This window comes from Wasmannia auropunctata, unplaced genomic scaffold (assembly GCF_000956235.1).
Source record: "Wasmannia auropunctata unplaced genomic scaffold, wasmannia.A_1.0 LD336101.1, whole genome shotgun sequence".
Classification (NCBI taxonomy): Eukaryota; Metazoa; Arthropoda; class Insecta; order Hymenoptera; family Formicidae; genus Wasmannia; species Wasmannia auropunctata.
In genome coordinates this window covers 1,810,245-1,821,369 of record NW_012026789.1, presented here as the reverse complement: position 1 = coordinate 1,821,369, position 11,125 = coordinate 1,810,245, and the positions used below count along the sequence as shown (strand labels likewise).

The window sequence follows — 11,125 nt, the reverse complement described above, 5'->3', positions numbered from 1 at the left end:
GTTAGTGTCGGTCCACAATAAGAACTTAAAGCCTTACGCCGTAAGATATTGACCAATTACAATCGATTATTCTTCTCATATTCGACTACGATTGGTTTATTTCTTACGGCTTAAGGCTTAAAATCCTTATTGTGGACCGACACTTAGGTTCGCTGTATTACGATTCTCTTTAGATGTTTTCGAGTTCGGATCGCGCTACATAATCGTTGTATGTTCTTCTTCGCGTGCCATATGCCTAGTTTACATTTAGTACTGTTAAATTAATTGATACTAGTATCAGATTGCTGACTAAGTACTTGATACCGATTTGGTACTTAGTACGCGTATCAAGTGCTCGGTGTAAACTAAGCCATACGCTTGTCCTGCGCATAGGCGATCTCTTTTTATATATTTATATACACGAATTTTTTGGCTTACAGATTAAAACGGAGGATGAAATACTTTTAAACGTGCAAATAAACGAATATTTCAGACGTGCCTATAAAAATTCAGTATATTTAAAACGAGAAGTATATGATTTAGACATGGCAATGTAAGTATGATCAGTGAGATAATAATTGTTCATTTTTACGCGCGTAAAATATTTTTTAACCATTAAATTTTTAACGAATTTTTTCAGTTGGGGTTCAGACCCAAGACTTCACATGTGCTCTGTACAACGCAGGATAACAGCTATGTTTGAAGATTTTGTCCAAATGCAAATAATACAGATTAAAACGAAGGATGAAATACTTTTAAACGTGCAATTAAACGAATATTTCAAACGTGCCTATAAAAATTCAGTATATTTAAAACGAGAAGTAGCTGATTTAGACAAGGCAATGTAAGTATGAGTGAGATAATAATTGTTCATTTTTACGCGCGTAAAATATTTATTAACCATTAAATTTTTAACGAATTTTTTCAGTGGGCACGGTTCAGACCCAGTACTTCACATGTGCTCTGTACAACTCAGGTTAATAGCTATGTTTAAAGATCTTGTCCAAATGCAAACAAACATGATGGCGTAAGTATTCTTATTTCTTAGTTGGAACTATTGTGTTTCACTATAATAACAAACCACTTTGTCTTTACAGGAACATGGGAGGTGCAGCTCCAGCTATACACGAATTTTTCGGTTTACCAAACGAGCAAGTAATTGACCAATATACCAGACGTACCTATGAACATTATATGAAATTAAAAAGAGAACTACTTTTGTTAGATCACGTAATGTAAGTATGAGTGAGATAATAATTGTTCATTTTTACGCGCGTAAAATATTTATTAACCATTAAATTTTTAACGGATTTTTTCAGTGGCATTGGTTTAGACGCAAGACCTCAGTTGTACGATGTACAAGGCACGGTAGCAACTATATTTGCAGATTTTTTCAGAACGTTATACTTAAATCCAGCGTAAGTATTCTTATTTCTTAGTTCAAACTATTGTGTTTCACTATAATAACAAACCACTTTGTCTTTACAGGCACATGGCAGCTCCAGCTCCAGCTCCAGCTCCAGCTCCAGCTCCTCAAGGTCCGCTACATGATCTTTACGAAGATGTCAATGATAATCTTAGTCAAATTTTCTAAATTAAACTTCAATTGTTTACATTTGATTACTTTCCTGCTTCGAGTGGTTGATGAGTGTCGAGATGTAGCAACTTTAAAATAAACTATTATTTTCATTCATACTTACAGTCCCACTTCCAAGTTATTTAATTTTTGTTTTAAATATAAGTTGATAACGATACGTTTTAGACAATCGTGCATTTGTACATTTTGAAATCCTTCGTTTTCCATATTAATCTGTAAGCCGAAAAATTCGTGTGTCCACGTGAAACAGGTCTATCCTTTTGATTAATTTTATTACAGAGATTAACGTCAAAAGGATCACAATTAATTTATTATACTGTATATTTATTCTGGCTTGTTTGTGTCCGGATAGAAGGGAATAAAGAGGTAAGACCCACAATGGCTGCGCGTTCATCAGTCTCTTGAAATTAATCACATCTTCATCGTCGTCCAAGTTGTCGTCGTCGTCGTCGTCTTACTGCGCGTTGATCAAATCTTCGTGCGTGTCATATATATTAAATAATATATAAAATATATTTTGTATTTATTCATACTATTCCATTATAGAAGAAATATAACATATGTGCAGCAGCTACAAAGAACAGACCGGTAGTGTCGATACAAATAATTTAAAGACCAGCGGTAGCAGTCATGCGCGCGCAGGCAGGCAAATGTGCCCGTTCTTCGGAACGCCTGGCTCCGTACATGGTGTAAGAATTATGTATGTATTCTTACACCATGGCTCCGTATGTTCGGTGGCCCGTCGGCCGTCGTCCTGTCACACACACTGTTTACGGAGCGTAGACTAACGGTTTTCGCATCCTAAAAAATTTCATACGAGTCAACGAAAAACACGCGTACGTCCATCCCCGTCTTTCCGTTCGCGTGGCCCGTACCGTCGCGGCGAGGAGCCCGCGTGAGCCCCGCGGATCGTGCGCGATGCCTCGTACGACCGTCGCCGTTGAACCGAACGAGCCGCGGTGATCCAGATTCTGGGACATGTGCATCGCGGACGGCACGCGTCGCGGTGAGGTGATCGATATTCGATAACGGTCGCGCGTCATCGCTCGGCGTGTGTTGCGGCGTGCTTCGACGTCAAGAGGATGGCCAGCCGGGACCCGTCGGTCTCCGCCAAAATCGCGGACGACCACAGCGTCGAGGTTAGCGTCGTGGTCGGCTGGCAGTCGGGATCCGTTTTTCGTTCTAAGCTGCGCCCTTGTTCCATTTCGAATGCAAACAGCGTGACGAGAGGGCACAGCCGGAAAGAACAGACGGATCTGTTGTTATTGCGTAAAGCGTAGCGACCGCTCTTAATATCTTTTTTTAACTCCGGAAATTTATGATATTTTTGCCACAAAATCTCATTGGGATCTCTTATTTCGAACATATTTTATTATTTTGGATTAGTATTTTTTTGCTTTTATAAATTCAATGTTTTTTTGAAATTTTTCTTAACGCGAGATGATATTAATAATTATTTATTATTTATATCCTAATGCAACATGACATTTTTCATCTTGTAGAATTTAAATTTGAAAATTCTAAAGTACATATTAATGACAGTAATATTATATAATATAATTTAAAACTAATAGTTATTTTATTGCATACCATATAAAAGAAATATTTTATTTTTGTGTATTAGACTGATTAATTGTTGTTTAAGAATTATAATATTACAACTGCATTTTACAGTATGTGATTAGAGTATGTGATTAGATAATTAAATAGTCCATTCTATTTTTTATTGCAGACGTTGGCAGAAGTTTTCCGATGTTTCATTTGTATGGAAAAGCTGAGAGATGCACATCTCTGCCCTCACTGCAGCAAATTGTGTTGCTATACCTGTATTAGAAGATGGCTCACCGAACAGCGCTCTCAGTGTCCTCACTGCCGCGCTTCTCTTCACTTGCACGAATTAGTAAATTGCCGTTGGGTCGAGGAAGTGACCCAGCAGCTTGATACACTGCAAGCTGTTTGCATATCTAACTTTCGGCACGACGATTCTAGCAGAGACAGGTGTGAAATAGTATTCTAGATATTTATAGAGACATATATATTATAAATTTTGAAATTCGAATTTTATTAATAATTAAATCTTTCATTCCCTATTATTTATTTATTCAAAGCATTTATTTTTTTGCGATTTGTAACATTTATTTGTAATGCTTAAGTGTTTATTTTAAATAATGTTACAGATGTGCAACGCATCAGGAAAAATTATCTGTATACTGCTGGACCTGCCGCAAGTGTATTTGTCATCAGTGCGCCCTTTGGGGAGGCACCCACTCGGGCCATACCTTTAAACCTTTAGAAGATGTTTATGATCAACATGTTTCTCAGATAAAAGCGGAAGTAGGTCAATTGAATAGACGACTCATGGAATTGATCAGCCTCGTTCAAGAAGTGGTATGTTATGTTTGATAAACTTTAAATTCTACAAAAAAATGGAAGAAAATTTAAAATATACAGACATATTTAATGTGCTATAATTTTGTAATTTTATTACGCTTGTCTGTTATTAGGAGAGAAACGTTGAATCAGTGAGAGCTGCGAAGGACGAGAGAGTCAGGGAGATCAGAAACGCGATAGAATTAATGATAGCTCGTCTGGATTCTCAGTTGAAAGCCAAACTGCTGACCCTGATGGGCCAGAAGAATTCGTTGACTTTGGAAACCGAGCAGTTAGAAGCTCTGTTACAAGAGGTGGAATATCAATTGCATACCTGTACGCGTTCTGAGTTGATTGTTAAGAGCGCCGAGCTTTCTCGCAAGATACATCAGGTTCGTAAAAAGCCAATGACGAGTTTCGTCACTGCGCCAGTACCAGCCGACTTTCATAGGTAAGATTTCTAAAATTTAATATAAAAATGTCACACACACATGTATATATATATTTGTATATATAAAATTTCTTACATAAATAAAATAATTAAGGATTTTATTGTATTAAATTTCATGTGAGTCATTTTATTCCAGTGAAATTGTACCAGGTTACGACAGCGCGACATTTGCCATGCAAAATTTTACTCAGCTTCAACTGAAAGCTGACCCAGTGTATTCTGCGCCATTACACGTGAACGGACTGTGCTGGCGATTGAAAGTATATCCGGATGGCAATGGAGTTGTACGCGGAAATTATTTGTCAGTATTTTTAGAACTCAGCGCTGGATTGCCAGAGACTTCGAAGTACGTAAATTCATAAGTAATGATTTGTACATTCCTTGAATTGAAAATTATAAATTATGTATGTAAAAATATGAAACAAGATAATATTTGTTATATTCTGTGTGTTGTTTTTCATAGATACGAGTACAGAGTTGAAATGATTCATCAAGGTTCGCGTGATACGAGTAAAAATATCGTTCGTGAATTTGCATCCGACTTTGAAATTGGCGAATGTTGGGGATACAACAGATTCTTTCGGTTAGACTTACTCGCGACGGAAGGTTACTTAAATACAGAATTGGATACTCTCATATTGAGGTAGATTCTTTTCACAAAGCTGAATTTACTTAAAATATATTTAAAATTTTTTTTTTGATATTTATTTTACATGCGAAACTTTTTATACACATTGTATTTTTTGTATAGATTAAAATTACAATCATTAGCAACATAATATTGAATTATAAGACAAAAAATTACTTAATATTTAATATTAAATTATAATTAAATTATAATTAAATTATAATTTATTCTAAAATTGACAGATTCCAAGTACGACCACCAACATTTTATCAACGCTGTAGAGATCAACAGTGGTACATTAGCCAATTATTGACAGTTCAAAATCAATACATCACTCAAATTAATGAATTAAAGGAGGTAAATTGTTTAAAATATAAAATCTATATTACAATTATAAATCTATATAAATCCATCATAAATTTATAATTAAGAAAAGCTAATTCTAGTATTTTGCACGTACATTTGTATTCTTTATACATAATTCAATACTTATTGAATTATCTATATGTATAGAATAAAATTCAATATTTATTGAATTATGTATGCATTTTTTTTTTAGAATACTGTAGAAATATTTTACGTTAAAGAAATACTTTTTTTTATATATACAGAGACTAGCGATAGAAATTTCTCGCAATGCCATGGCGGCTACCAGAGCTACTAATGGAACTAGTGGAACGATATGCGGAGCAACTGTAAATGCATCGTCGTTATCTACGCAGCAACAGCAGCAGCAACAACAAGATGTAGGCGACTCAATGACCAATTCAAATACTACACGAACAATTGATACGTATCCCACTTCGAATGGAACACCAGTGAGGTATCGATACAAATTCTACTTAATCAAAGTAAAACATCGAACCTTACATATAATTTTAACTAAAAAGCTTCGTCATTTTCGACTTTCAATAAAAGAATTTTGAGCGCAACTAGACATTCTATAATAAATAAAGTAAATTTTCTGCGACAGATCGATACCAAGTACGCTTCCTAGTAATGGCAACTCGACGATACCAAGCGATCAACTGATGCCGATGTGCGAGCTGAGCGAGCTCACGGGTATGCATACCCTCAGCTCTACGTCGATCCTGTCATCGAAGACACCGTTGAAAGCGCATCGTCCCAACAGCAATCTGAACGTTATCGAGACCGAGGGCACGTCATCGCCACGTCGCGCCAACGACATGTCTCTAAGGGATTGCCAAGCCGCGGGAATTCACTTGGCTTCCTCGTCGTCACCCTATTCGTCGCCTAACGTACTCGGTCATCAGTCGCTGAATCTGTTGTCCAATAATAGCGCCAGCGATCCCCTGCTGTCTTCATCGGTATTAACGTCGATGACGAGCAACGCGCATCGAGTTAACGGCTCAAACGTTGTGGAAAGCGAAGCCGCGCAACGTTGCACCAATGATGCATCGCCGGGAGAGTGCCAGACTGCCAACACCGGTGTCCACTCCCCATCGTTCTACTTGTCTCCGACCGGTTTAAATCTCTCGTCCAGTAGCAGCAGCAGCAGCAGCGACAGTGGCGTAAGTATAGTTTTCTCTATTTTTCCTACTTTCAGTTTTTTAATATCAACTTCATTAGGAATAATTCTTTTTGTTCATTACGCCCGTTGTAGGAATTGAGCGAGCACGACATTTACATGGACGAATGCGAGCACAACGAGCCTAACATCACGCTTTTGGATTTGACGAATGATGAAAACGATGTGGACGACGAGACGATGTCAGGTATGCAAGCTACACACACAAGATATAACGTTACAACCAATATAAACGTCTTAATAACGTTTATATTGTTATAAGTATATTTACAAGAAAGGCATTAAATAACAAGGATTTTAAGATCAAAGATTAATTGTCAACTAACTAAAATAATATGCGACTGTATAAATCTCAATAATTAACGAAAGCTACAAAAGATGTTCGGGATGTTAAATGGTATATTGCAAAATTAGGTCCTAGCTCGAATAGAGATTCATCTAGAGATGAGCAAGAACCACAATTGTGCACAGTCGATAGAGATGTCGAAAGCGAAAAATCCACGAATCAACGACAAGATCAAGAATGTGTGAAAGAAATCCCTACGTCCATCATTCCCAATAGTTTTTATGCGAGCTCGTAGGATTCTATCTTTATTCTTATCCCAAATCTGATTTAATTCGCAGTTTAAATTAGTCTGTATTTAACTGTATCCTAATGCATGTATGTATCCTATATTTAATACAAATATTTTAATTGTTAAAATTATTCTGTAATTAATATAGCTATTTTAATTATTCTAAATGTTCCAATGTCATGTACATTTTTATGTACATGAAAAGACACTTGTATTTATGAAAATTATCTAATGGAGACCTCTTACTTGTCAATCAATATTAAATTCTAATCATGTTTACTTATTATTATAAATTCTTTGTTTCTAATAAATATAAACTTAATAAATGTAACAGGTTAATATACATTAAACATACGTTTAAAACAATTCTGATAAAAAAGATGTAATAAATGAAAAAGTATAAAATAAATATGATTAATTAGCATAAATCTATTTGCAATAGTAATAAATGAGAATATTTTTAGGAGAGAATGACGTTGAAGTGGCGGAATCTCTTGCCTCTTGGGTTCAAAATAAACAGCGTACAAAACAACAAAATAATAGGGATGCCGATGCTTGCAGGTATGTTTACTGCTACATTGTAATATTAAACTAATAGGTAAAAAGAACATACGAGTCATTGTAAATATTATGAAAATAATTATTTAAATGGAATTATACAAAAAGTAGATTGACTTTATATAAATTTATATCTTTAGTCTATTGCAAGAACAAAATTTCATCTCTCAATTTAATAGAGAAATAAATCTTGATAAAATTCTAATTTCTTATACTACTATAAAAAATAAAATAGGGCATTAAGTATTAAGAAGGCAGATGCTACAATTTATGTGAAAAATTTATCTTTTATCAAATTTAATTCATTTATGTAGACAAGAGAAATAAACTCTTATATAAGCTAACAAAATTAACAACTACAATAATTAAGTCAAAGTACATAAAATTTGAATAGAGTGTTACACATTATGTAAAACGATGTAATCAATGACTTAATAATTAAGATAAAGTACACAAAATTTGAGCGGAGAATGTTATGCATTAAGTAAAACAAGATGATTGGTGATTCGATAATAAATAATAGAATTTCTTATGGTTTAAAGGTTGAGGCAAATAATGCTGCTGCAATTGTTCGAGATGCAGGACAGGAACGCGACGTGGAACTCATTATGTCTTAGTCAACAAGCGGACGGGAACTGCGATTCTAGGGGCACGCTCGCGAATCTACGACGTCACAGTTCCAGTCCGTTGCACTGCAACGCTCCGGCGCAATCCGCCGCAACTGCGGTGTACTCGCACAAGCACCCTGAGCTCGACACTGCCGTTTGCAATGATTTAAATTTAAGCACCGACAACAAGCATCCTAATTGCGCCTTCCATTCCCAACCGCAAATGCTTTGCGGCGCTAAGGCCAAATTGAGCCGATTGCCGAGCATCTGCCAGTCGGATCTAGCCGTGACGATGGCTTCCGGCAGTCAAATAACCAGATCCGAACCAGCGACGCGTTCCAATTCGATAGACTGCGAAAACGATATCCCGAAGCTGCCACTAGCTAATAAAGTCAATCATGACGTGGAATCGTCTAGATTGCGTCTAGATCTCATAGTGCCAAACGGTGAGTAAAAGATATTAAAGAAAATAATATTGAATCAGTAGTAAATAAAAGTAGTAGTTGATTTTGCATAATTTACGTTGTTCTCACATTCGCAAATATATTATTTGTAAATGTGCTATTTTTAAATAGATTTTAACGAACTTAAATGTGATATAATATATCTGTATATAATAGCTTCTGCAGCAAATGATTTAATTTTGGGTGTAAAAGTAACAATGAGATTGTTATATTGTTATATTGTTATTGCATAATTTACGTTGTTCTCACATTCGCAAAGGTATTATTTGTAAATGTGCTGTTTTTTAATAGATTTTAAAGAACTTAAATGTGATATAATATATTTATAATAGCCTCTGCAACGAATGATTTAATCTTGAGTGTAAAAGTAACAGAGAGATTGTTTTATATTGTTATGGACTGTGCTGCTTAATTTATGATTTAAAAAAAATTAACAAAATTACAAAAGAAACAGCAATAACATATTTCAATAATAAATTGTTCAATATATTGTTTGTTCAGTGCTCCTAGACAGTAATAAAATCATGTCAAAGCATTTATTGTCTCGGCGCCAATCATCCCCGAGCTCGTCTACTAGCTTGAATTTAATAAGTGATAATAGCAAGATATTCGAGTTCGAACAATTATTCGAAGGTATTCAATTGTCGCCGGGCTCGCAGAAAGATGCAACCACATGTGGTGCAAAATCCAGGTAAGATTTAAATGAATTAGTCATCAAGATTAGAATAATAAAAATGGAATATTATAAATGTAAGTCAGAAATAAAAGAATCCATCTCCGCACTTATTAGCTTTGTTTTGCCTTACCGACAGTTTTAATCGACAGATTTAATTTATTTTATGTTTCATGTATAGGAAAAACGCTTTGTCCGACACAAAGAATAACGCTTGCACTACCAGTGGAAGTTCCGTCGCACTCTCAATGGCGCAAGAGAGTACATCATCACCTACAAACACTGCTATAACAGTAGACAGTATTCCTAGTCCTAACAGTTACAGCTGGTCACCAGCATTATATCAGCACACTCACGGTAATTATTATAAAATAAAAATTGTTGAATTTTTGTAAAATTTATACATATATTACACACACACAAACACACACAGGGTATATATATACCCGAAATTCGCGAATTAAAATATTATAGCAAGAAAATCTTCGAAAAGTTAAGTTAAAAAGTAATTTGTAAATTTTTAATTTAAGCAGTAGTTTTTGAGGTATAAGAGTTTAAATTTAGCCAATTATAGATTACGATTAAACGGAAACATGTCCGTGAGCGCATCGATAGTGTTAGGTATCATTCATTTCACACGAGTATTTATCTATAATTGACTAAATTTAAACCCTTATATCTCAAAAACTATTGCTTAAAATAAAAATTTACAAATTACTTTTTTACTTAATTTTTTGAAGACTTTCTTACATGATATTTTGATTCGCGAATTTCGGGACATCCTGTACATACATAAAATAGATATATACATATGTTTAAATGTATTAAAATCCTATTTTTATTTTTTTAAACCCTCAGTTTGATGTTCTTTAATTTTATATTGAAAAACGTTTTATTTTACAGGACAAAAAGCTGTTTTAGACATAGCTGTACAAGGTTCTTCAAATAATACTAGTAAGATTATTGATAAGTAAGTAAATTGCTTCCTACGTACTGTAATCTTAATGTCTCGAAAAGACGTACATATATGTTTTATTATATATTATAAATTATAAAATTACATTCTTTTTGTATTTTATTCATTTGTGCAGGTCCATAGAGGAAGCCGCCAGTTTGCCGTAATAATTTATATGACTTAAATAACTATAACATAGCAGTTGTTCTGTGATTTCCATTTCATCAAATGTTAATGATAATCACGAAATTGAGAGAGAAAGTAATAATATTATTCTATCAAACAGAATTCTAGGACGCATACACATTTACATTGTACGTTTTACTTTCCTCATTTCTCAAAAATCAACAAGATATCTCTCGATTACACATTATAGAGTACAAAATCTAACAATACATGACTGCTCCATTTTCAGCTGCTTACTACGCGTATGCAAGATTATTATCTTTAAAGTTGCATTCCAAGAAGTGTGTAGGATAAGATGGTTTAGAATATATTATTTAATATTATTTATTTCTTACATATGGTTACACATCCAGAAAGAACAATAAATAAAGATTAGTAATAAATTATGGTCAGATGTACTTATTCCACTTATTTCTATGTCTATCCCAACAAATCTATATTAACAAAACTCTATTTGTTAATCTAAATTTTTTCGAAATCAAATATCGAATATGTTTTATTTCTTTATTGTATAATTAAAAATTTGAAAAAA

General features: G+C 34.3%; 2 protein-coding genes and 1 long non-coding RNA gene across 4 annotated transcripts; 2 read left to right on the top strand and 1 right to left on the bottom strand.

The window, feature by feature from the left end:
- The first annotated feature begins 211 nt into the window (after positions 1-211).
- On the top strand, positions 212-1,674 carry LOC105458523. Its single transcript, XM_011703895.1, has 7 exons — positions 212-249; positions 420-532; positions 620-823; positions 908-1,006; positions 1,077-1,214; positions 1,299-1,397; positions 1,468-1,674. Exons 1-7 carry the CDS (start codon positions 232-234, stop codon positions 1,571-1,573), a joined length of 777 nt encoding a protein of 258 aa, XP_011702197.1. The 5' UTR covers positions 212-231; the 3' UTR covers positions 1,574-1,674.
- Positions 1,675-2,305: 631 nt separating this feature from the next.
- LOC105458510 lies at positions 2,306-10,979 on the top strand. Of its 2 annotated transcripts, XR_975544.1 has the most exons (17): positions 2,306-2,715; positions 3,309-3,574; positions 3,754-3,964; positions 4,081-4,397; positions 4,534-4,743; positions 4,861-5,040; positions 5,268-5,382; positions 5,637-5,848; positions 5,999-6,557; positions 6,650-6,761; positions 7,614-7,710; positions 8,250-8,761; positions 9,281-9,470; positions 9,634-9,809; positions 10,356-10,422; positions 10,544-10,721; positions 10,823-10,979. XR_975544.1 is itself a non-coding variant. In XM_011703880.1 (16 exons), the coding sequence occupies exons 1-16, from the start codon at positions 2,659-2,661 to the stop codon at positions 10,572-10,574; spliced, it is 3,312 nt and encodes a 1,103-aa protein (XP_011702182.1). In that variant the 5' UTR covers positions 2,306-2,658; the 3' UTR covers positions 10,575-10,979. The 2 variants fall into 2 exon arrangements, 1 of the variants encoding a protein (XP_011702182.1); XM_011703880.1 differs by having other exon boundaries at positions 10,544-10,979.
- Positions 3,904-4,565, bottom strand: LOC105458505. The gene is made up of 3 exons (XR_975541.1): positions 4,474-4,565; positions 4,281-4,406; positions 3,904-3,992 (listed from the first exon to the last, which is right to left on the bottom strand). It is a non-coding gene; the product is annotated as an uncharacterized LOC105458505 (long non-coding RNA).
- Positions 10,980-11,125: the final 146 nt, after the last annotated feature.